Here is a 26,726-nt window from a genome sequence, read left to right as displayed (position 1 = left end):
TTTATTTACATATTTCGGTTTGGTAATTTTGATACAAGTTAGTATATTTGCAATGTCAAGGAAAATCCGAGGGCTGAATTTTTGACAAAGTGAAAATAAATAATTATTCATAACTATGAAATAATTAATATTAAGGACGTAGCGGGAACATGGCGGAAAAACTCAAAAGTCAAAACAGATTCTTTTATTGTTATTGCATATTATTGTCTTTGAAAGTTGTTATTTTGACTTATATAACAGCCTGTTAAATATTTAACGGACCTTCCCAGCAGGAATTAAAATTTAACACCGTGTTAGGCGATTTGACATGACATTAGCGTATGGTGGAACGCTCGATAGCTCTAACAGGCCGTTAACTGCTTTAACAAGCCATTATTTATTTAACATTGCTTGATGAAACTGGGTCTTAAGGTTTTTGTATGTAACCTTTATCAAGTTAATACTTTTTTTTTTTCACAACGATGTTTCGAAAATTTATTTAGTATTGCTTTATGCTATAAAAGGTTTATTTTGATTATAATATTTGCTAATTATACATAGTGTTATATCGTTGTAGGTTCTTTGGTATATTTGTGCGTGGGTTATTACGAAGCTATTTATTTTAGGAAATTTATATTATGTGTATTGAGTACTTAAGTTTTTTTTGTCGATGACATTCCAAATAGTGCCAAAATTATAGTAATCGTGTCGAACGTCCGTGCCAAAATACAATAAACTTGGCTTCGTTCGCACAGTTTACTATATTAAGAAATTGCTGGGATTCAAAATTTCGATATCATTACTACTCTACATGTCATAACGATTGGTTTCACATTTAATTCATAAAACGTCTGTGCAAAATCGTAGGCATGAATAGCACTAAATTTATAGGCATGCAAAAATTAATTTTTATATATATATTTTTTCAGTTTTTATTATTGTCGCCAGCGACAATTTCAATAATAGGTATGTGTGAAACAGATTTTTGTCGTAGTTTATTGCGCTTTGCCTAGTGACCAATGAGTCCTTACAAACCAAGGATGCTCTTAGGCCAGTATATAACTAGCGTTTTTCCATAATTTCAAGGGTTACAACATACTACACAGTCAAACGTAAATCACAATCACTACTAAACATTGCAAACTAATAAGCACTATTGGAATTAAACATTCAAGTCGCTTAGTCGTTCACACAACGTACACCGTAAGTTCATATTACATTTTAATTCGGCGGGCATCGAATTACACACAAAATTCAATGAGCTGTCACTAGAGGGCGGTAGCAGTCTTTTCAGCTTGTTCTTTATAACGCCTGTGCCGAACTAATTTAACGGTGCCCTCTGTCAGACGCACTAAAGGGCCGTAGCTGTCTTATTTGCCGAACTGTTGTAATTAGCCAGCAATCGTAATTCAAAGACACTAGTTGTTAAGCGCTACTTGACAAAGAGTGTCACAAGATGGCGGCGACGTACAGCGCCATCTAGTGAGCGGGGGGCGCACTAGCAGCGAAAGTTGGCAGCGGCGGCAAATCGGGCAGCGGGTCGCGCCAGTAAACGCTGGCGGAGAACTCGTCTGAAGGCTCATCCGCGGGCGGGAACACTTGGTCCACTAGCACGGACATGTGCGAATACCTGTAACGTTAAATACGGTTATAATATTGTGTTAAAAAATATATTTTTTTGAGATATTATATGCTCGTAAGTTACGTAAAATGGCTAAATGATTTAAGTTATTAATTATTATGCACAAGGGTTAGAAAATCGGCTAAGATCTTCGCAAAATAAGATTTCCACACGGTAGCCTAAATAACGTTTGTTGGTACTTTTGTTCTTGTTTAATAAAATGCCTAAAACACCTGCTCATAAACCTCTAGTGAACTTGTCAAACTGACACAAGAAATCAATTGATTACATTATGAAGTGCCACAATAAGGCACCAAAGCTTTTTACTGTTTAAAGTTTTATACAATATTATGTCTGATGTCGAGTCTCTTAAATATTTAACTGATACTTTGTCTTATTATAGTTAAATTGATTTATTAACTTTAATCAAATAATTAATATAAAAATGAGATAACCATTAACCATTTATACCGAGGACCATGATTTTAGCCTGCAATGTTGCCAACACCAGAGTCCATTCACCATAATTACCTTGACCCCATTATTGTGTTGATTTATTATTAAGTATTGATTATTGAAAAGTTAGTTTCTTAAGCATGATTTAGAAAAGTTATTATTTTGACTTTTGTTTTATCTACTAATGTTATTTTTCCTAAACGCGGGACCGGGAGGCATTTGATGTAGTAGTTTATGACCCTAATATTAATCTATCCCGGATAGTAATGTTTAAGGTTTTGCAGATATCATGATATAGATCGCGGACTAATAAATTGAAGTTTGTACCCAACGACTTACAATAATACAGTCTTATTTGTTGTAGATAATTAAACATTTAGATTAAAATTATTGACCGTATTTGTGCTAATTCTATTATCTTTTATTTGTAAATTATTATTTAGATTAATAATTTACAGGCAGCGTAAAAATTCCTTTGTTTCATTATCAGTAGAATTCATATTTAGATTGCCTATCCAATATAACAGTTGTTTCGTCTTTTTTTCCCAAAAAACAAACACGAAAAGCAACGCACGGCACACTTTTTTCTTATTGAAAACCCCAGACAAAGAGTACAACACGGAAAAACAGAAACAGAGATGACATGTCGATGATTGCTGTTATTTGTCGATGAGGTTAATATGCCATAGAGTGAAGACAGCGCGCCAAGCTCATGCCATACGGCTTACCAGAAACGTCGCGCAGTTATAACAATTAACGCTAGCTAACAATTTTATCGTTTTTCGGCGGGAAGAAATCATCGACCATGTCACTTTGCACGTGGTAGCTGAAATAGAAATATGGTACATATAGCAATGCACGTACGGGAGTTAGTCGCGTGATGACGGTAGTAAGTTTGGTACTCACGTGGATTGGAATGTCTGTGTCAGTTCGTGTTTCAGCTCGCCTTTGTAGTTGATGGTGAATATTCTCACTATTGGGATCCCCACGGCTTGATAAGCACAGACGTCCTGTAAAACAAGTCATTTTTATGCACACGTTGCAGTAGTTAAAGCCTTTAGAAATATAGCATAATATTAGTTCAATGTGTCAAATGTAGATGGCGGTAAGCTCTAGAAAAATCGCGCTATTCTATTTTTTTACTTACTTTACTTTAATACTCATTTTGAGTACCATGACTACCTGACTAACGGTCGATTTCGTTTCATACATACATATCATAACTAGAGATCGCCCAATGGTCGAAATTCGACCTTAGTTTCAACGACATTAGGACTACTACATATATTTTCTAAAAAATATATTGACCTTATGATATATTTTTTCAACTCTTGTCTCTGGGACTCAGCTGATTTCAGACTAATATACTAAAATAGCATTGTCTAATAGTATCTAAGATTCAATAAAAAAAACTATAATCCATTTTCAATTTGTCACCTTGTTGTCAACAGACTTCAACCATAAATAAAAGAGTATAATTCGTATGTATAGGCTTGTCACTTAAAAATCTGTCATTTTTCCTAGTGTGTGTGTTGTAGTGTGTGTAATGTTTTATTTGTTAAAAAAACGTATGATAAAAGCATAATTTCAAAATAATATTAGCTCGATGCACTCCTTCAGCATATAAACTATAACTGTGCAAAATTTCATTCATCCACGTTTCCCCAATTTTCGTCAAAAGGGATACAAAGTTTTTGGCTCACGTATTAATATACATTAAATAATAATACAAAAAAAATACTTTATGAAATTTTGTAATAATTGCAAAAAAAAACTATATATTTCATCACTTACACTACTATTATTATTATATTAATTTTTTAAAAGCATATATCCACTTACATTAACTCTATTGCCATATCCAGCGTAGAACGGGTTGGAGCCGGTCGGGAACAACGCTTTGATATCAGCCAGACACTGTATCTTGAATTCTTCTGGCTTTTTCTCGATGACCTCTCTGTGGAAGGCGCGCAGTAGGGATGTGGGGTTCAGCAGTAGTGGTCCGTCCGGCAGGCACACCTCACCCTGTCTGATAGAACGCAGGTATTGTCGTGTTACCTGCAAATAGAATAATAGTTTGTAGAGCTGACAAATTGTATTGAAGCAATTTTAATTGAGCTAGTCTCAGGTCTTTTAGAATTAGGATGTGTAAACTCAGATAGACAAATATCAGTCTGTAGATTTTTTTATTGACAGTGTTTAATACTTGACATTTAAACTATAGCCGCCATTATTTTCCATACGTACTTGGGCAACTGCATGAATATTTGGAATAATTTTTCCCCGCCACAAAGAGTGCTCATTACGCTCTTAGCTGGCTCATATTATATTATGTGAATCATCCACAATTTTCGCAAAGGCCTTATTTTTATAGCTACAGAATATGCCTGCGGACTTATAGTCTTACCTTAGCCTGTCCAATGGCTCTAGCGGACAGATACAGCAGCTGGTAGCCGTTGTTCTTGATCTTGGTGAAGAGCTGCGCGACGCCCGACTGCGCCCAGTCCTTGCCCACCAGCGGGAAGATATGGCCCAGCACGTCAGACCTGACATATACACCATGTTATAATCACAAACAGTATAATACTTTAGGGTTTGCAAGTGTCCCTTATATAGTTTACTGTGGAAGTTACAGCTCTGAAAGGGCAAATTTTTTTGTGTTTTGTATGGGCAAACACCCCAGCGCATAGCGTCAGGAATTTCCCCATACAAAAGTTTAAAAAAAACTTTCAGCACTGCTACTTTGACATTGAACATAATATAGGGGACTCATACACACCCAGTTCCCTACTAGTGTATCCAAGTATTGACACAATGACGTAAGTTTGGTAGTGATGTACCGAAGTATTGACACCATGACGCAATGATATTCTATGTTACTAACGTAACTAGATTGGAAGTTTACGGTAGCAACGCGTTGCCACTTTGAAGATGCCTGCAGGCATATCTCACATACATAATGACATAACGAATATATGACTTGACATTGTCTTTTGAACAAAAAAGTGGTTACGCATTTCTGAGAATCTTTTGTAAGACATTGCTACTCTAGTATTTTAGAAACTCATTGCCATGACGCAACTACGCAAGTCTAATGTTAAGTATGCAATAGATCTTTACAGGTATCGCATGTCATCACGTGATGATGAGATGATGAGTTTGTGACACTATGACTACATTATACAGCCCTGGCACGAGCTCTGAGTTACGGGAGATCCCCAACATCGATAGGCGGCATTTACCCTAGCCTTCGGTGGTGACTGATGAGGCAGGGGAAAGACACACTTGAAGATAGTGCCGTTGACGGCAAATCAATTATAATTAATTAATGTTCGCGTAATTTTATGCCGCGCACAGTAAAACTCCGAAACGAACTGTCACCAGCAGTATTTCCGGACCTATACGACCTGCAAACCTTCAGGAAGAGAGCGTATTCCCTCTGAAAAGGCCGGCAACGCACCTGCAGCAGCTCTTCTAATATTGCGAGTGTCCATGGGTGGCAGTAGTTATATAATATCAGGTGACTCTTTTGCCCCATATTTTATATTAAGAAAAAATGTTGGAGGTGAGCCTCCCAACCCCCGCCCCTTTCGAGCTCATTCTAGTGATACGAGCTCTGACGTGGTCACTCACTTGGTGATGGTGCCGTCGATGTCGGAGATGACGATTTTGTCGTCGTGCCGCCAGCGGAACACGTTGCACTTGCAGCGCGTCGTGCCCTGGTACGCCGTCGTCACGCTGAACTCCATCTCGTTCATGCCCATGCGCAGGTTTAGCTTTTTCTGAAAAAAAAGGAAGGCTACAGCGAAGAGCAGAAGAGTAGTCACTGATAGGACTGATGTCAAGCGATGAATGACTGGCGTAGGGACCTCAAATAGTGCTTTTATCACCAAATATCACAGATAGATTTGCTGTGTGTCAAGTGGTGACAATGTTTTATGATACTTATAATATATGGGCATGATTTAAGCATAAATCTCATTATCAAAACTTTTCTGTTGAAATCAAGGTTTTGATCCAGTTTGCTAAAGCAGTTACCAAAATTACTGGCTTGGATGGCCGTTATACATTCGGTACCATAGGTATCCGTCATCGGTACAATAGTCTACACTCTACACAACACTTTCCTAACGATACAGATATTAAACTTCAGTCTTTAGTATCCGGCTCGCATAAGATAAAGCATTAAAATGACACCAATATTATACCAAGATTTTTGTTCAAATTTCTTTCTATCTGGCTACCGAACTATATGTATTGACAATTAAAAGCTTAACAACAAAACGTAAGGATATCGACTACTTAAAAACGACTCATATTTTACACAACGAAAACTAAAGTAATTCTATGTATTCCACCTACTTTTGAATAATCAAAAATCCTTCATAGTAATTAACAAACAATGTAATGAGTCTTGAATCCGTTAAGTCGTTTATAATTCTAGCGATCCGATCTGACATTGACCTATTATTGGTAAGTGGGTCGTACTAAAATCCACAAAGAAATTTTAAAAGGTCAAAGTGACAAAGAGGAATTTTAATGCATGTACGACATTCATTATGCCACTCGGTTTTCTATTTAAATGAATTTTATACGAGCTACACATAGGTAGTTTTTAATGCTACATGACTCATACCTATTTCACAAGAAAATTAAATAGTTCGCTAGAATGGTTTATGTATGTCTGTATGTCACATCGTCACGCCCAAACCACTGAACCGATTTTGCCGTATGATGAGTGATTTGAGTGAGTCCCGGGAAAGGACATAGGATACTCTTCACCCCTTTACCAAAAATGTACGTTTCTCGCGCGATAAACAAATTTTGGCGCAACGGAGTTACGGGCGTCGTCTAGTCTTATATATTTTACCTATTAGACGATAAAATGAACTTTGATCTCCACGTATTAAGATTATGAGAAAGACCAATTACGTAATTTCCTGCCGCCAACGTTTCGCCAACGTTTGCCAACCATTCGTTGTCAATGTGTCTCGGGAGTCGGGTATAATATGATGCGACAATCTAAATGCGACAAGCAAATATAATTTTTGATTTTAAAAGAAAGGATGGGTGTTTTACTACGAAAAAATCACAGAAGCAAAGTTTAGGTCCCATAATAGATCTTTATAATATTATGAAGCTTAGGCCCAATTTCACCAACGACTATTAAAGTTATGCTCTAATTAGTATTACGTTACCACTTTCGTTTTTAATATGAATGAAAGAGAAGACATGATATTTTAACAATCTGTTAACACTAACAGACATTGGTGGAATTGGGCCGTAATCTACTTATTAGACATAATCCATATTAGATAATCTATAAGGATGAAATCAAAGATAAACTTACGATCTGCTCTGACGATAACCGCAACGTTTTCCTGAAGGAGGATTGTCTCCTGTTGGACTTGACGTTGCCCTCGTTGTCTGACTCTGAAGAGCTGTGCTCGTGACGTACTGTGTACAAAAATACATAATATTTAATATTATGTAATATAAATGCCTGTCATTCTGTCTGTCTATTACCATCACGATTAAACCACTCAACCGATTTTGATTATATTAGAGTCCCCGAAAAGGACAAAAATAGTTTTATCCTGGAGAAATGTTTGGTTTCTGAACAATAAACGAGTTTCGAAGCAACCAAGTTGCAAGCAACATTTAGGGACTTTATCACTACTTTCTGATAAGTGCCGGATAGGCTATCTACAACTTAACTTGACAGATAGAGTATGGAGAATCTGTCAAATAAGTTGTGGATAGCCTATCCGGCCCTTATCAGGAAGTGGTGAAACAGGCCCTTGGTGTTATGATAGAAAGTAGAAACCAGTCAAGCGTTAGTCAGGCCACACAGGAATACTACCCCGTAGTGGCGCGGCGATATAGATGTTATTTGAAAACGAAAATTAAAAGTAAGCACATCTCCAATTTATGGCTCTTTAACTTCTCAAGATTCTATCTAACAAACAAAGAAACATTACGAAACTATTATGTCGGATCCGTAAGGGAGTTCGTGTCAGCCGTGCGACGGCGTTGAGCGGGTCAGCCGTCGCACGATTACTATGGCGGGCGCCGTGACGGGCACACGCTCAATGCAGCGAACGCCCTAATAGTTTCGTTAGCTGAACTATGTAACTAATAAAAATGTCAGGTAGAAGTCCTGCGGGGCTAAAATGGTCACATACAACTCCTCTCAATCAATTCAGAAAATGAATTGTCAAAACTGTCAAACTGACAAATGTCAAATCAGTACAAAAATACACAAATGAATTGCAAGCAGAGTTGCATTTTGCGATTTTAGAAAAATGAATCATATTATGATTCATATCATGATTCTTCAAAGCGACCATTTTAGCCCCGCTGGTTGCGTACATTGATGCATTGCTCTATCTCTATCACACTATTCTCAAATTTCAGTTCATTGGACTACTGTTATTAGGTCTTCTTTACAGAGGGCCTACCGTTTTAGATATTCTCAAATCACTGAACTACATTCACTAGATTTTAGAGTGTAGACTGTAATACAATAATATTTCACAAGATATAAGTATTTTAGATCATGGAACTACTGTCATTACACTGTAAAGTGTAGTCCATACAACAATACATATGACAATATACAGTACAAATATCGGGTCAACTCGTGTCACACTAAATATAGACTACCTTGATCTTGGGGCTCGGGCGGTATTGGCACCGCCTCAGTTTCTATCGGCTCCATTACATCCACTGTGACTTTCTTCTCCACTTTGTCGTCCATCCAGTGGTCCGTTTGGTCTTCGTCTGTGGACTCCGTCTTGGTGTCTGTACCCTCAGGTTTTGTCATATCCTCTTTTGGCTGCGACGAATCACTCCTAAAGAGACGAAAAAGTATTAGATATTTTAAATAATTAGGCAAATCTAGTTGCTTATAATAATAAGATACGGAGTTCAAACGCTGAAACAATAGAGCTGAAAATCAATAGTAGAGGAGGGGAGGGTGCTATTTTTGTAGTCACTCGAGCGTCATGGAGACCTAGTAGGTTTTGTACATTAGGTCAAGCTGATAAAAAAATACTAAGAGCGTTTTTTTATTTTAGCGGTGGGTTCAGAAACTACAGCCATTTTAAAGTTTTAAAAAAGAAAATATATTCAGAAAATGCTTATTTAGGTAAATTATAAATATATTTTAGATAACAAGGACTAAATCATTTAGTCAGAGCAAAATAAAATATCTACGAAGCTTAGTTATGAAAATATGAAGCTTTATTTTTTATATTTTAAAATGTCCCTACAGGCTTAAATAACCTTTGAATCGTCAGTGCTCTATATGGAAGCTTCTTTGGGTATGCTTAACATCCCCTATCTTAGACCCAGTTTCATCAAGCAATGTTAAATAAATAATGGCTTGTTAAATCAGTTAACGGCCTGTTAGAGCTATCGAGCGTTCCACCATGCCCTAATGTCATGTTAAATCACCTAACACGGTGTTAAATTTAATTCCTGCTATGGAGGTCCGTTAAATATTTAACAGGCTGTTATGTGAGTCAAAATAACAACTTTCAAAGACAATAATGTGCAATATCAATAAAAGAATCTGTTTTGACTTTTGAGTCTTTCCGCCATGTTTCCGCTACGTCCTTATTATTAATTATTTTCATAGTTATGAATAATTACTTATTTTCACTTTGTCAAAAATTCAGCCTTCGGATTTTCCTTGACATTGCAAATATACTAACTTGTATCAAAATTACCAAACCGAAATAAGTAAATAAAAGTTTGTATTATGATTCATGTTTTCAGCTTTGACAGATAATAATTATTAACCTGGTAAATTAAGAAGAACTATTATAGCGTAACAAATGTATGCGATCAGTGATATTTTAATTTGGTCGCTTTATCTACTATTATACTACTATGGAAGAAAGTGACACATTGCAGCAAACATGTCGTATTAATCTTGTACATTGCAATTTCATCGCCTTATAACAAGAATGAACGAATTGATAGTTGTTCACTCGTTGTTCACTTAACATTGCATTTATTAATCCGATGTTAAATTTTTACTGTGGGACATAAGTATTTTAACAGTCTGTTTAATTTTCCAAGGTTTGTTAAGTAATGCCTTGTTGGGATTTAACAAACAGGGGTTGGTGAAATTGGGTCTTAAGCTGACAGACCCGACATTTCAATATAAAAGAAAAAATTACCCACGACGTGAGAAATCTGATTTCTATACCATGATAACTAGACACATGTCGGAAGCCTATGCAAGCTTAATCTGACACGCTCGAGCTACTCCCGAAATCCCCTCTTCCCCTCCCCAACTACAAGTATTTGTCGAATCGATAGATTTAGACATTGACATTTGACTTCACACAAAACACTACGATTTTCACACCCACCACCGTTAAAATAGTATCAAACTTATTACCAGTGCTATAAAACTCTCAGTGTTCCAAATTCTACATAAATTGTCCCAGCCTTAGTATTACTCCTTTTTGGAGTTTTGCAATTATTGTTTTGTCTCTTATTGATATCACTAACAGCTATTAGGCTCTGAACCTTAATGACGCCGTCTTGCTACACTAGTGACGTCACAACTCACCGCTTAGCGTCATTGGACCGCCGCCAGTTCCACCAGGAGTAGGCACGTGGTTTAGCGGCGTCTGAGCTCGTGTGAGACTCCTCAGACTCTTTCTCCAGTTCTTCCATGACGCGCTGTAATAATATTACTGGTTTAGAAATAATATTAATAGTTAAAAAAAAAAAACTAAAAAACACAAATTTTTAACAAATTATTGCATTGTCAATGGCTCCTAATACATATTATGCAAAATTTCGAATTAGACTACTGGAGATAGGTAAAAATAGTGCTCAAAGATTCCGTTACATACATACATCTACAGCATAAGCTAATAAAAGCGTATTAAAAGATAAAAATTATAGTAGAAGATCTCTTAAACTGATATTTTTTGGGGGGCTATCAACCTACAAAGTAACCAAATAACTCTAGAAATGTTTAGCCGTAGCCTGAGGTCCCATAATATTGATTGAATGCTGAAACAGCGAGAGTTACGCCCATTTAGGGCGGACATTATACTTGCGCCAGCAAGGTAAAATCTGATTGTACCATGTATAATTGTATATTATGTCACATTCATGAAAGAGAATGCACGATTACCAATAAATCTAGGGTTGTTACTTATTAGTTATTACTTATAGTAATAACCCTAACTGGCACTACGGAGCCTAATGCTGGAAATCTTTTTTTTAAAGAATTTAATTGAAAATTTGTGAATTTAATTTAATTGAAAATTAAATAATTTATTAATATTAATTCATTTACAACGTACAAGAAAATTGGTAAATGAAATTGCAAAAGCAATAAATAAAGTATGTCTACGGAAAAACATTGTTGGTTTACACTTTACATTTACATTCCATCTGTATTTAATTAACTAAGCTTGCACAACTGGCCTATACAAGGATTTTATACGATCAACTACAAATTTATGTCAGTATTAGCATATAACGAAAACATTGTCAAGGTTAAAGACACACCTCTCGAATAGACGTTAAAGAATTTTATGATATAGCAAAATAACATAATAGCTTAACGCCCGTTTTTCATCCAATCTGCATAGCAGGAACGAATTTCAGCCTTGAACTATATAAAAAAGTATTTATAGATTTTAGCAAAAACATGTTTTGAAATGTATCTGTCTAGTGCGATTATAAAACATCTTCACTAATCTCCGTTAAGAAAGTAACCTTCGTTTAAAAATAGGAAGCTCTTAGTGCAGGGAGCAATTCATAATGTATTTGTTGAAATACAGATTGTGTAACTACATAATATGAAGCTCTATTTGGCATCTATAATCTGTTTGTTTAGTTTGAAAGCCAAACGACTTTGTTTACAAACAAACGGTAGTTGATTAGAATATATTGAGTAAACAAATACAGCTACAACAATGAATGAAAAACTGATTACAATTTACCTATTACAAAAGCACGTGGGTATAATTTACAAACGCCAGATGTTACTAAACGTGTCTTATCCCACTATTCGAAACGGTACTTAATAAACTTCATTCATGTTGTTTTTAAATAATGTAGAAAGATATGCAAACACTAAGCAGCAGCAGCGCCGCGCTTCGCTACGGCAAACGACGCAAGCTGTCCCTCTTGCACCACGTATTGAACGTATAAGTGTATAAAGGACGGCAATTCGAAAGGCAGCGGTGGACAGCAGCGGCGCGGGCCTTCTCTCTCACACCATCCATAAAGTATGTAAGTGTGAAGAGAACAGCAATACTCACATTAGGCAGCGGTCGGCGGTATGCAATAAGGGTCAGCAGCAGCGGTGCCGCACTTCTCCAGGGTAAGCGGCGCGTGCCCAAACGCACCTCGAGCCTTCCCTCCCGAGCCGCGCGAAGCCCCTCCGCACAGAACTCCGCGTAGCTGAGCGCGCGGCTCACGGAGCCTTCACGTATGTAGACATCCACTTGCCCCCTACGGATTAGAAGAAGTTTTGAAATAGCAGTTGACTACGGCCAGAAGCGTAGCGTGCCTTGGCGGGGCCCCGTATAGAAAATGTTAAGGTATGGTTGCCTTTTTTAACTTTAAGAAATGGTGACTTATTAATAATTTTGCTCACGTTGGGGCCCCCCGTGGCCCGGGGCCCTTGTATAATTGATACGGCATATACGGCGGTAGCTACGCCACTTGACAGGATAAAGAGCAGAAAATTTTTGAAGTAGCAGTTGTCAAGGACTCTATATACACTCTATATTCGACGGCTAGGAACAAGAATACTTTTGAAATGCCATTTGGTAGGATATTAGCAAATACTATGCATTTAGCGACAGTTTTAAAATAGTAGTGGACAAGGCCTATGGAAGTGGGATGGTTAGAAAACAAGAACAGTATTGAAACAGTTGCAGTTGGTACGAAAGTGCAATAACCCTTTCCAATGGCTTTGGCCAGTCAAGGTTAGAAAAAGAAATTAACATTATATTATTGTATAAGCATATTATTTTAATTGAGCCGTATTGTAATTTTAAGGCGTCAATTTTCATTTGACGTACCCGCAATACAAAAACATACCGGAACTTTTTCAAAACAAAAAAAAAATATTCATTGATTAGAAAGGATATTATGCGATAGAACATGATAACCGTGTACAATAATTTCACCGTAAATAACGCGATAGGTACATTGTATTGTATAAGATAATACACATCCGTGACTGTCACTCAATACCTATTTTAGTCGTTTCATCACCATCCAAAGTCTAATTTTCTATCTGTATAACAATACCTAGTGAATAATACCATATCAGCTAGCCAACAGCTGTCCTTGTCGTGATAATGAAGTATAAAGTATATATATTTGGAGGACGTATGGTCATCGGTCATACAAGCTTTTATTTTGTTAAATTTTTTTTTATGTTGATCCGCTACTTCTTACCTACTAATAAATATTTAATTTTTATTAGAGTTTCCAGTCATGGATACGCTATTCGTCACCTCGCTCGCTCATTTTCGTAATCTCTTCTTTCCGACTTACACATCACTGTCACTCACCCAGAAAAGCGAGAGATGCGAGTTTCTTACGCCGGTTCTTTTCGCCGGGTTAGTTACCGAACCAGTGATACAAACAAGTAGAGCGAAAACATTAATTTTAAAGGACTATGAGAAGAAACGTCCCCACCAACCAACAGAGCAGAAACAGGTGTCATTCGAAAGATCTACTAGAATAGAGAATTTTTTACTATGGCGACATCTGTCAAATACGTGGGGTTACAGTGCAATTCCATCAAACTTGGCGCGGCGTCGTCATCGTGCCATGACACGACGCCGTCACCCTGACACGGTGCGACGCCGCACAGTGTCCCGGTGACGCGAACGGTGCACCGCGCGCCCCTATTCAGGGTGAAACTTCCGAAAAATGGCGTCCCAAACTTAAACGAGGCATGTAAAATACCTATCAAACAAAGTCGCGCAGTGGAAATATTGTCAGATTTCAATCAAACTAAATGGGCCACGGGGCGGCGCACTGTTCGTGGCACCGGAGGTCGGAACACGCGTCACGTGTCACGGTGGCGGCGTCGTATCGTGGCACGGTGACGATGCCGCGCCGTGTTTGATGGTGACGCGGCCTTAGGTTTTATAATACCGTTGCTTAAAATGGATCTTAGGGCAAAGTTATCCTATGTGGCAAAGTTGGCATGTTTTACCGGTAATATATTGTTTTTATTTTATTTTTTCTCTTTTACATACGCATTTCCTTAATGTGCAAATAAATAGTGTTAAAATATGGAGATCATATTAATATTATTGTCTTCAATTAAATCGTCATATTTTGTTTGTACATGGAATTAAAAACCAGCATAGTGCGTATCGGGTCACGCGCAATATAAGGCTCAGTAGTACCGCTAGTTTTTGTTAATTTTTGTATCGTCAATGAATGTACATTTGTAACCTGTTTTTTACTACCAACAAGACCATCTCAGTTACATTCAAAAGAATTTGAACGAAAAGTTTCTTTATACTTCTTCGAATAAATTTTTTTAGTTGATCGACTATTACTCAATTACTTATTTATGAAGTTTTCTTAGCCGTGATGGTTTTCCTTTAAAGTCAGCATAATATCTCAAAAATCACCCCCGCTTGATGTGTATGGGGAGGTACCATAAAAAAAAGATTATATACCATTTTGTCGCCGTCATTAAGATAATATTATGCATACATGCCGAATTACAGACAGACCGAAACTATAAGGGTTCCTTTTTGACTACGGAACCCTGATATGTTTTTTGTTTGTAGAAAAAAGTATTTTTTTGTTCAAAAATAAACACTTTTTTCTGGAGAAAAGTTTATTTTTTTAGTAAGCCCCATTGATTTTGAAACTGACGCTGGTATTAAGACTTTTCTGGGTCCCAGTGAACAAATCGAGACGCATCCCATGACTGTTGAAGGGTGGGGACGGGGTCCATACAAAATCCCCCATAGGCCTTTATTCAAAAATGAAACAGTTTTAATTTTTTACATCTACACACATGCCCCGCGTTCCATTTAGCGTTAAAAACGATCAAAACGCTCAAAATGCCTCCTATTTTCAGCGTTTTGATCATTTTTAACGCTAAATGGAACGCGGGGATGGTAGGTCAACAATTAGGACTCTTTACAAACATTTGAATTTCAAATTAATTCAAAAAATAGAACTTTTTTTTTCTACTCACTTGGCCAGCAGCTTGTCGTCGTCGTCGGAGTCCAACACGGGGGCGTCCATGGAGGCGGGGGAGGCGGGCGATGCGGGGGACTGCGGGAGGGAGGGGCCGTTGCCGGACTCGTACTCCTCCTCCGTGGGCCCTGCGCCCGCGTTGCTGCCGGGGACTATAGAGCAAAGAGGATATTTAGATTTTAGGGTGCGAAATGAATAGCAGTTCAAGTACTATCAGAGAAGTTGATTCATAGGCAGATTGCGGACCTGCCTAATTTGGTCGAGTTATGTCAAACCCAGCCGACAGATACTGACTCACATTGAATTGACATAATCCACCTAAATGACGGAGGTCCGTCCACTGCCTATATTAATGGTACATTTACTTTAACCTTCTTCATAATAAGAGATTTAGTATAAAGTCGGTATGAACAGTGGATAATTTTATGGGTAAAGAGTTAAATGTAGCAGCTTTTTTGCGATATAACTTGACGACAGGGGTGCGACATATCGGCAGCCTTGGGGAAATTACTACTTAGGTCTTAGCCCCACATATTACGCCAACTAGATTACTGCTTATCTTTTGTCAAAATGCCTGTGCCTAAGGACTAAGGAGAGGGATCAGGGATAGCTAAATATTTAAACTACAATTAACCCTAACCCCGCCTAAGTGGAACTAAAAGTTAAAACGAACAAAGTTTGTAGAAAAAAATCAGACCATGTTATTCCAAGTAGTTTATTTTGTATTTATCATTCTTTCCTTCTTGTTAATATGTAATTGAAATTCATAGTAATTAATTGTTGTAGCGCAAACAAAGGACTGTTTGATGTTTAGACGGAAACGCTAACATTTGCAAAACAGAATTGAACGGTTGTTATGTAACGATCGTCTTAGCATAATATAAATGTTAATATCGACACAATTTCGTGATCGGTTGCTTCAACTTGATAATTCGATTTTATCACAATCGTGATTATTTCAGTAAGTTAATAAATAATAAACTATATTCACACGATTTCCAGCTTAAACATATATTTACATGAACTATTAGCCATGTGTCCATAAGTTATTATATAATACATGATAGTTGATACCAACTTGCTAAATGCCCAAATACATAAAGACAAAATTCCTTTCTGCAAATTTTCCGCCCATCCGCATAAAACTTGAGATTTTAATTAACTAGATGACGCCCGCAACTCCGTTGCGCCAAAATTCGTTTAGCGCGCGGGAACCCTACATTTTTCCGGGATAAAAAGCCATACCAAATTTCAGCAAAATCGATTCAGCGGTTGGGGCGTGAAGAGGTAACAGACAGACAGAAATACTTTCGCATTTATAATATTAGTATAATTTATAATATTAGTATGAAAATATGGATATGGATAGTGTTACGTAATAACTCTCTCGAAGTTATAAAATCTATGAAATATCTAATTTAACCTAGGGTTAATTAAAAGTTTTTAACTTGTGCAAATATCCGCTGCACAAGTGGACCTTTAAAGAAAATTATACAACAAGGCAATATTCTAAAATCTTATCGTCTTATTACCTACCGTGTAATCTATTATGTTTTATATACTGATAAACTTTGATTAAGTGCATGTTTATTCATCTATACTGATAAACTTTATTCATTTAGCTTAATAGGATATTCATATTAATATGTGCAAGTACACAAACAAATAAAAGCAAAATAACATTTACACATATTGGAAAATTTTCATAGCCTTTTACAAAATGATTAACTTGAGTCATGGACTAACCTCAATAGAACACATTCTGCAAGTTGAGTCATATAATTCAAGCAATCATGTTCGAATAAATGCGTTCTAAGTACTATGTCTAAGTTCCAATTGTGAATCGTCAGTTTAACTATAGCTTATCTATCCAATAGCTTTGACGATTGGGCAATAATTTGGCGTTAGCCAATCAAAGACTTTAGCGACTAGATATAAACTCCTGTCAAAAAAACCTTAGAAACTGGGCAATAAACGACAGCAATTCTTTTATGTCTGCTTAATAAACACCAAAGCACGGCTTTTGGTACATTTGGCATGCCGCATGACCTATTCAAAGCAAACAAACATACTGTCTACTGAAATGAAATGAAAATATTTATTTCCTACCTACCTACCACCGGTTCGGGAACTAACCCAGCTAGAAGAACCGGCGTAAGAAACTCGCACGGGGCCACTTTACCAAAAAAACGACTTTTTAAAAATTAGTATAAATTCAAAAAGTCTCACCTGGGCGATACCGATCAGTGTGTTTGGGGAAGTACAGATCCGGGTCCACCTGTCCCCGATCAAGGTCATCTAGGTATATCCCCTGCGTCGCCTCCGTCTCCTTCGACGAGATGAAGCGGAACATCCCACTAAGGACCCCTCTTCGGACGTTCCTTTCTTCATCAGAACTGAGGGGTTCTGCTGGTGAGGAGGGTTCTGCTGGCTCGGCTGGGGAGCATGGGGGTTCGGCTGCCTCCTGAGCTCTCACTGGAGGCTCCGGAAGCTCCCCCCATCGCCAGGATTGCGAGTTGTCTGTCTGTCCCGCTCGCGATAGCTCCACTTCTGTATCCGACTGTATGGGTGTCCCGAGCCGTGCCTCCTTACTGCATCAGAAATGGAAATATTATTATTTTATTTGTGTCTGACTGTACACTGTACAGGGTGAACAAAGCTAAGTGATAGATCATCATCATCATCACCTATCACTTATTTTTATTCACCACACACTTAAGGGCCTAAAGTTTTGTAACAACCTGTATTTAAAGTATTTAAATTTTAAACATTTTCTTAATAACTACATACAATTAAATTTTTTCTTTATGTTTCCTAAATTCACATAATTAGGAATTTCGAACAAAGGACTAACCTTTAGTGTGTACTTCGGTACTTCTCACGATTATTGAGTAGTTTTCTATTACATTCTTGTTTTGCGAAAATTGGCCCCAATTTATTGCCAATTTTAGGTTTCTGGTTAATGTTTTGTTAATCGCTTATAAGTATTTTTTTGAATATTATGTGCAGTCCACTGCAATATACTAGACTTAAAAGCTGGTGATGGCTAACTACATCATTTTAGGCCAATACTAACTATAGTAGGGACGGGCGTTGACAGTAAAATTTCGCCATAAACCTATCACTTTTTGTCTCTTTCACTCCTGCAGGAAAAGCTATATTCTCGTGCACGAGAAAAAGAGACAGGTAGCATAATATGGTCAATGGCAAAATTTATCTGTCATTCGGGTCCCGACTTCAGTAACTACCTACATAATAAATGATATATTGCTTGAACTAATGTTGGCTGAATTTAAGCTTTAATTTGTGCAATGAGATTATACCATGACGCATATTGTGAGTCTCAACAACACTGCAGAGTGCAGAGGCTTACTAGTTATGCAATGTCAAGTATTTTAAATATAGCTAAGATTAATACTGTGTTCAGGAGCTATTTTACCTTTTACAAGAGTCAGGACCTTAGTACCAACAACATAATCTATACTAATATTATAAATGCGAAAGTATCTCTGTCTGTCTGTCTGTCTCGCTTTCACGCAAAACTACTGAACCGATTGCAATGAAATTTTGTACACAGTTATTCTAGAGTCTGAGAAAGGACATAGGCTACATTTTGATGTGGGAAAATATCTTATTTCCATGAAAATATCGATGAAAATTACTTCGCATTGCGCGTGGCCAGCGCTCATCCCGGGGGTCCTGGGTTCGAGTCCCGCAGGCGGAACAAAAAGTTTTCAATGTTCCTGGGTCTTGGATGTGTATTAAAATAATATTTCAAAAATCTTAAATATATTTTATGTATAATATTATAAAAAATCCAGAAATATATCGACGCGATGCAATGAACATTTTAGTTCTAATACGATTCAACAGATGGCGCTTTTTTTTACTTCGTTGGAACATAGAACTAATCATACTTATTAGTTATTATGTTTTTGTTTATAGTTTTTAATACGTTAGAATATTATGTTTAATAATATTATCACTTGCTATAATAATAATCAATCTATCTTATCTTATAGAACTCCTACTGCATTTCTAAGGAGTTCGAGTGTGTTGTGTTGGCCTATATTCCATCCAGAAAATATATCAATGCAATCAACATTTTAATTCTAATATATGAAAACAGATGGCGCTTTATTTTTTACTTCATTATTATAACAGAACTAATCATACCTACTTTATTATATATTATTGTTTTTATTCATAACTAGCTGTTGCCCGCGACTTCGTCCGCGTGGACTTTAGTTTATAGCGCGCGGTGTCAACAAAATTTGTGTCAAATTTAAAAACTTTTTAAAACCCTGGTAAGTGGTACCCCTCTTAGGGCCGCGCTACACCGGAATGGCAGCGCTGAAAGTGCTCGCCTCGCCGCTGCCATTCCGGTGTAGCGCGGCCCTTAATTAATCAAAATACCCAAAAACAGCTGTGCAGTGTGCACATAATCTGTACTAATATTATGAATGCGAAAGTATCTCTGTCTGTCTGTCTGTCTGTCAGTCTCGCTTTCACGCCAAACGCCAAAACTACCGAACCGATTGTAATGGAATAAACTTCATTTCCAGCTGTGCTATGAGCTTTAATGTAAGTGCTGCTTATGTTTATTGTTTACATGAACAATAAACATAGAGCAGCACTTACATGAAAGCTCAAATTACTGACATATTTTATGTTCTCAATATTATAACAATTATCTATTGAATACAATGAGTATATGATATTTATCTATTGAATACAATGAATTTTTGACAGAACTAACACAACAGGAAACATAATAACATGAAACAGCTGATGGAAATATTATAGAACAAAATTCAAGACTATACAAGCCAAACGATTATCAAGACATTAGGCAACAATGTAGGTTTTATTTTATTGTATAGGTTGTATACCTAAACATTCTAATCATAATATTATAATGAGCGGTGTAAGCGTATCAAGTAATAAAAGTCTGTGACGTCAAAGCTCATTACTGATTAAAAATATTTCTATTTTGTGCGGAACAAAGAATTTTGTTGTAATGGTTACATTCATTACTCTTATCATACTTGTAATTGATGGTATGCACTTTTCAAACTAGTGAAAAACAGCATGAACACGGGCAAAATGTTCACATGTTCCTAAAACTTTTGGACATTTTCACATATCGATGAACGTCATTGGCCAACTAGAAGTTTTTCGTCTGGAGTTTTTTTTTTGCTAGCGTTTCTTTTTTTTATTTGTGATTGGTTTATGTTAAAACGTTAACCCATCAACAATGCTGTTGAAATAATAAACTTCTGTCAGGAAATCCTTACAAAAGACGCTCAATATGCCTGGGCGTTTGCCCGTCTATATGTATCTACGTAACGAAATGAATAGGCGCATCGAATTATAAGTGAATACAAGCTTCCTAGTTTACAAGCAGCTATTCAGCTATTTATACTAGCAATTGACTAAATTACAGTAGCTAGCGAGGCGTAAGAAAGTATGAGTCATTACGAGTGTCTGGATGCAGCATGCACTTCGAACGCTGTGTCCGACAACGCCAGGGGAATTCGATTGTCGCCGTCCAGCTTCATGTTGGACATTTCATCGCTGCAACCGTTAACCCAAGTCAAAAAGAGATGGAATATCACGTTTATGGTGGGTGGAAAAGAGACAGAACGTATGCACATTATCGATTCACCGCGAACATTGACCGATTTCGATGTGTGGAACGGGGGATTTAATTGCTACCAGACATGCAATCCCAATGTTTAAGTTTATTTATTTACCTTAGAGCGCAGTCGGCGATTTCGGTGTCGCTGAAGAAATTGATTTCATTCGGGTTGCGTATGGCGGCAGGCTGGGTTCGCTCCGCGCCGGTGAGATCTGACTGACTAGATACCGAGCTGGTTGACGACTTTCTTTGGTGCTTCTTCTTGGAGCTGGTCTTCCGCGTCTTCTTCTTCTTCTTGCCGTTTCCGTTGGTCTTGGTCTCCTCCTGCGGCGCCGCGTCTATGGGCCGGAAGTCGTTGTGCTCGCTGATCTTCAGCACGGCCTGGTTGGCCTCGCTCTCGGCCGAGCCGAGCTGCGTCGCTGCGAACGTCCTCGGCTTCGAATCAGTCCAATCGGCGGACCCCTCGTTCAACCCGTCCATTTCGAATAGGGCGTCATTGTCTAGGTCGTGCCGGGCTATTTTCTCCTCCTTGCTTTTGGCGAGTTTGCTTAAATCCGGCTTCTGCATGCTCTGCATGTCAGCCGTGTACCTGCAAAAGAAATAATTTTAAAACATCATACAAATAGATGTTTTTTCTTCGGAGGAAACCGTAGCCTGTATATATTTGACGATTTTCCAAATGTAAGAGGTAAGGAAGGTCGAGGAATGGAGTTACAGAAAACACGAGCCCCACACCTCAGCCGTATGGTGATGGTAAAACCGATGCTGAAATGTTTGTACGTTGTTATTTATAGTCGGGTATAAACTTGTGCATCTCGGTACACACGTATGTAAGCAAATTACTGAGCTGCATTGCGTGTTCACTTTCTACTTTATTTTACGGTAACTTGATTATGATGTAAAGACGGTATTGACATTGAATGCTGCAGAAGTTCACAATTTTACTCAATCTAATCAAAATCTAAAAAAAATATGAGTTTTATGATCAAAAACATTAGAATTTAGCAGTAGATGATCATCTTATTTGGATGATACTCGTCGTCGGAATGTTAATTTCTGGTGGGCAGCATTTTTATTCTCCCAATGCCCTTATCTTTACATCCGATCAGCCGTCGCGATGGTGTTCAATAGGAAATAATTAAATAATCTTATCCGAACAAAAGGAAACGGCTTATACGGAAAAACGGTCTGAATATTGGTATCAGGAAATTTGCAATTCAACCTTCAAACCTTATTATTCGTAGCTTCAAACGCTGAAATGTTGGGTTACGGAATATGTAAGCAGTGAATTAGAAAATTGCCATTGCCATTGTTGAAGAGCTTGCATTTGGAATACAAATTGCTGATGTTAACTCTTACGAGGCACTGCCACATGCTCATGGTCAAACAGCATCGTTATCTTTTTAAATCTTGATCATTCTGGCAACATCCTTCAAGGCTGACTTACCTGCAGCTATTCCAGAAAATTCTATTGAATGGAGTTAGTTTTGATTCTGATTTCAATTAAAAACCTTAGGGAACTTCAATAATTTCAACAACGAAGTTGTAAACATGATTGCATGGGATTTGGCAAAACGCGTCGAGCTACAATAATGCTTGCAATGTCAGCAGTCAATTCTCAAACATTTTAATTCTAACTTCGTTGTCAATATTAATCAATACAACCTTGCGCAACAACTGACCAACGGATGTTACCTTCTCTTAGTATAGTCTGAGGCTTGTCCGTGGTCAGGCTCAACAGCGGACAGGGAATTTCTCCGTCGAGGCTCATACAGCTCCTCGAACCTCGACGCGGGGATGGGGGAAGTGGCGAGATGCGCCGCACATTCCTCCTCATTCTCGCCTATTTCCTCCACAAAGAAGGCCTCCCCGGACTCTCCCAGCTTCATGTGGATGTCCAGCGGCTCCCCATTGAGTTCCAGGTCAACCTACAAAAGTATAAATTGGTTAGTGATTCAGGGAGATACTTAATATGTACTGGGAAAAGATAGATATTCCGCGTTAAGAGATAGGTCTTGTCTGGTCTTCACAAGGCGAGCTAGATAACGTCACATTACCTATGAAATTATGTGACTGATCGTAGTTTCGATTATGATGGTTCTAGGAAGGATTACGCCTGTTGAAGTCATTAAAAAAATTCGTCTTGGTAAAAAGACTATTCCGTTGGTCAGCTCTATTCTACCAAAAAGCAGTCGCTCTTTCGCTCAACATATACTAGTAGTATAATTGGAATGTGGTTGGGCAATTGGTCCATCTTAAAGTGTGATAACATATTCGGTCCCAAGTGTAGAGATGTAAATAAATCTGAGTAGAGCTAATTATCATATTTTATGTATTCAAAGTGGCTGTGACGTAAATTCTAAGATATCATGTACTCCTCATTAATTTGGTACTATACATAGTTGTTGTTGCCACTTGGCAAAATTATTTTCAGTATTATATAGAAAAGAAATAAGCTCATACTTAAACTAATTATTTTTAAAATTTACTTCGCCTAATTATGTGCTTCATTTTTAATGAATCAAAAAAGCGGAAAAGATAACAAAATTCGTGCAATTATTTAATCGGAACATTACTTCGATAAAAAAAAAGATTATAATATAGCAGGTGCCTTCCTGAATGCAGGAATTTGTGCCAAACTTTTAATACAATTCTCGAAGGGAATTGTATACCACGTTGGCAGGTTTCCAGCACTCTGTGAATCAGTCGCAGATTTTCTATCTTGTTTTGGCAATACCTCGCTCATATGAAAATAAACAGTCGACATAACTACAAATATTTGGTGAAATGGACACAAAAATGCGAGCCATTTTCGTTGCGTTAAAAAGTACCTAAATGTTCGCTCGGAGAGCGTTTGCGGAACATGTGATGTTCTAGAATCTAGAACATACCGCACATGTCACATACTTAGCTAATGTTATATTACAACCTCGCGCACGCAACACTCTGATGAATGATGATACTAATCCCGCGAATAGGTATGGATTCATAGTGATATAATGCACGTGGACAAGTCATACTTTTGATATCCATACTTCCATACTAATATTATCAATGCGAAAGTTTGTCTGTCTGTCTGTTACCTCTTCACGCCCAAACCGCTAAACCGATTTTTTTGAAATTGGCATGGAGATACTTTGAGTCCCGGGAAAGGACATAGGATACTTTTCATCCCGGAAAAATGTACGGTTCCCGCGCGATAAACTAATTTTGGCGCAACGGAGTTGCGGGCGTCATCTAGTGATCAATAAAATTTCAAGCTCAATAGAAGCGATAGCGATACTTTAGTTATCTGCGGCAAAGTACAACATGCCCGGTTTCTAAGTGGCAGAAGTCGACAAAACGTTAACCAATTAATAACGCTATTGAAAATATAATTTCCTGTCAAAAAACCTTAAAAACTGCATACATTTAAAACGATTTAAAAAAATCTATGAAAAAACGGTCTTGTTCTTATATATAAAAATGGATTTTCAAATGTCTTAGTCGCGCTAAAATTCGAAAACGGCTGAACGGATTGGGCTGATTTTAGTCTTAAAATATTCGTAGAAGTCCGGGGAAGGTTTTAAAGTGACACGAAGTTCACCGGGACAGCTAGTCAATGATAATAATACCTAGTACAGCTTCGAAACTCGTTACTTTGCAATTTGCCAGACTTTAGAATCTCCAATGTATGTTTTGTGCAATGGGTTTATCCTCATGGACTGCAACGTGCATTCAAGTCTATTTATCCTAATGACTCCACCATAGTACAAATGACTCCACTCTACAATTTATTAGAACGGCTGACACAAAACATAAAGGTCAGTGTACATTTACCCTGCAACGAGTTTTTCGTAGCAACAAGAAAATTGTACAACGAAACATCATTATTGAATTACATTAGGTACCTAAGAATCTCTACCTACTCAATACTCGTACATCTTTGGACAAAAAATTATAGAGTGACCATTCAATCTTGATACTTGAACTAGTCGAGTGTTCGTTAAATATAATCGTTGAGAAAAGTAGTAAGTCCGGTTTTGGATGTCGTCACAGCTGCAAGGAGATTGTAAGATACCTTTGAATAACATACTTACTTCTGAATAGAACGAGCCCAAAAGAACACCAATCAAGATCAAGGAAGTTCATTACGTTATCAATTACTTAATCGATTTTGTTTCGAAACTTATTTTCAATAAACAATCATAATAAGATTATGGTTTACGTAATAATATTATTACGTAAACCATAATCTTCTTTGATACTTGTTAGCCTTGATGACCGCATAAATAATTGTAAAAAAAACATACTTTTTATGGCAAATACTTCTCTGTTTGCACATTTATCGCCATTACAATTTACAGAATGTAGCTATTACATGGAATTACTATAATTGTATTTACTATGTTATAAACGAGTAAACATTATGTAAATTATAACTATAAACTTGTTTATCATACAAAATGTTATAATTGTGAAGACTGAAAACTAATGAGTATTAAAGAATCGCACTCAATGTCCGTTCCAAAGATTACAAAAACCACAACATAATTCATAGGTTAACACAAAAAGCCCTTACTCATTGTTTGTAAAAGAAATCCCAAGACGTATCAAAGTTTAATTATTGTATTAATAATAGATTGGCTTAATTCATCAGGTATAAAAAGCATATCGGAGAAAAATTTAACGCAGAAGATGTGACGATCCAAAGGGACGAAACTGTTGCTCAAATGTTTGAGTGCATCATGCATACAAAAGGTAGATAAGTACTATCACAATTCACAGATGCAGATGGAAGATCTACGTAATTTGGTCGGGCTACGTCGGAAGCCTGATCACGACTGACTTTGAAATGACATAACCTGACCAAATAACGTAGATCCACCATTTTCCTATAAAATATTTTTTGGAACGAAGTTCTTTATCGCGCGTTGCGAAAGGGGACTAGACGGAAAAAGTTGTAACGACACGACACTTTTTGACCGACACTTTTTGCCACAGATAGATACCGCATGTACTTCACGGCACAATATGCGGTATCTATATTGATCTGTCTATTGTCTGTGCTTTTTGCTATATTTGTAAGCCGTGCGGCATGCGCGTGTTTCTCTGTCTCTTTCTCTCTCATAGAAAGCAAGCCAGTTATGATTTTTTTTATATCTTTGTTCCATCCGGGTGTCCCTTGACACCTCTCAAGTTTTTTTTTTCTGGTACAGTAATAGCACATACGGAAACTGTCTATCATGGTGGGTAATCAGTAGGTAATCACTAATCGGCCTATACGATTAACCAATGCCTATTAGATAACAGATACATACCACTTTGAACCTGGATCGCAGCACGCCCAACTTCCCGAAGCGCACATGGAAAGGTGAGCACGTGAAGCTCCCATCCGGCTGTTCCACCACCACCACATCGATGGCCCCAGTGAGGGTAGCCCCGTTAATCTCGTTGTAGAACTCGTAAAAGTTGGCAATGAACTTGCCGATATAGTTCATAGAATACATCTTGGCGGTTTATTCACGTTCACTTGATTCACTATAAAGTCCACTATCACCAGTTTTATATTAGTCCTTCGCCAGCTCTCTCATTTTGATGACTGGGCGTAAGGGAGTACCTGCAACAAAAATGTATACTTACCTACTTAATATGGATAATATTTCATGCAAATCGATATTTAGATTACTTAGAAAATTATTGGTGTTCTAATGATATTCAAGATTACCTAAACCAGGTTTATAAATCCAGTTCTGTGAGTAATGAAAAGTTAAAATAAATTTTATCCAAGCGATAAATTCATTTCATACAATAAACAATCCT

General features: G+C 37.4%; 1 protein-coding gene across 4 annotated transcripts in view; it reads right to left on the bottom strand.

The window, feature by feature from the left end:
• Nucleotides 1-991: 991 nt before the first annotated feature.
• LOC121730110 (phosphatidate phosphatase LPIN2) overlaps nt 992-26,726 on the bottom strand; it is a 33,561-nt gene continuing 7,826 nt past the window's right edge. For 2 of the 4 annotated variants that reach the window (XM_042118962.1, XM_042118961.1), the window contains exons 2-15: nt 26,225-26,523; nt 22,620-22,852; nt 21,040-21,513; nt 17,513-17,874; nt 15,282-15,435; nt 12,358-12,550; nt 10,644-10,756; nt 8,723-8,910; nt 7,407-7,513; nt 5,690-5,838; nt 4,464-4,602; nt 3,899-4,114; nt 2,963-3,066; nt 992-1,609 (exon numbers count right to left, since the gene is read on the bottom strand). In XM_042118962.1, the coding sequence (XP_041974896.1) occupies nt 1,459-1,609; nt 2,963-3,066; nt 3,899-4,114; nt 4,464-4,602; nt 5,690-5,838; nt 7,407-7,513; nt 8,723-8,910; nt 10,644-10,756; nt 12,358-12,550; nt 15,282-15,435; nt 17,513-17,874; nt 21,040-21,513; nt 22,620-22,852; nt 26,225-26,413 (2,772 nt within the window). In that variant the 5' untranslated portion in view covers nt 26,414-26,523 and the 3' untranslated portion in view covers nt 992-1,458. Of the gene's footprint in view, nt 1,610-2,784; nt 2,883-2,962; nt 3,067-3,898; nt 4,115-4,463; nt 4,603-5,689; nt 5,839-7,406; nt 7,514-8,722; nt 8,911-10,643; nt 10,757-12,357; nt 12,551-15,281; nt 15,436-17,512; nt 17,875-21,039; nt 21,514-22,619; nt 22,853-26,224; nt 26,524-26,726 lie in introns of all 4 variants that reach the window. The other 2 variants (XM_042118964.1, XM_042118963.1) reach the window with 2 other exon arrangements.

This window comes from Aricia agestis, chromosome 9, assembly GCF_905147365.1.
Source record: "Aricia agestis chromosome 9, ilAriAges1.1, whole genome shotgun sequence".
Taxonomy (NCBI): domain Eukaryota; kingdom Metazoa; phylum Arthropoda; class Insecta; order Lepidoptera; family Lycaenidae; genus Aricia; species Aricia agestis.
Note: the sequence above shows the minus strand (reverse complement) of the source record. Positions and strands in the feature narration are given on the sequence as shown.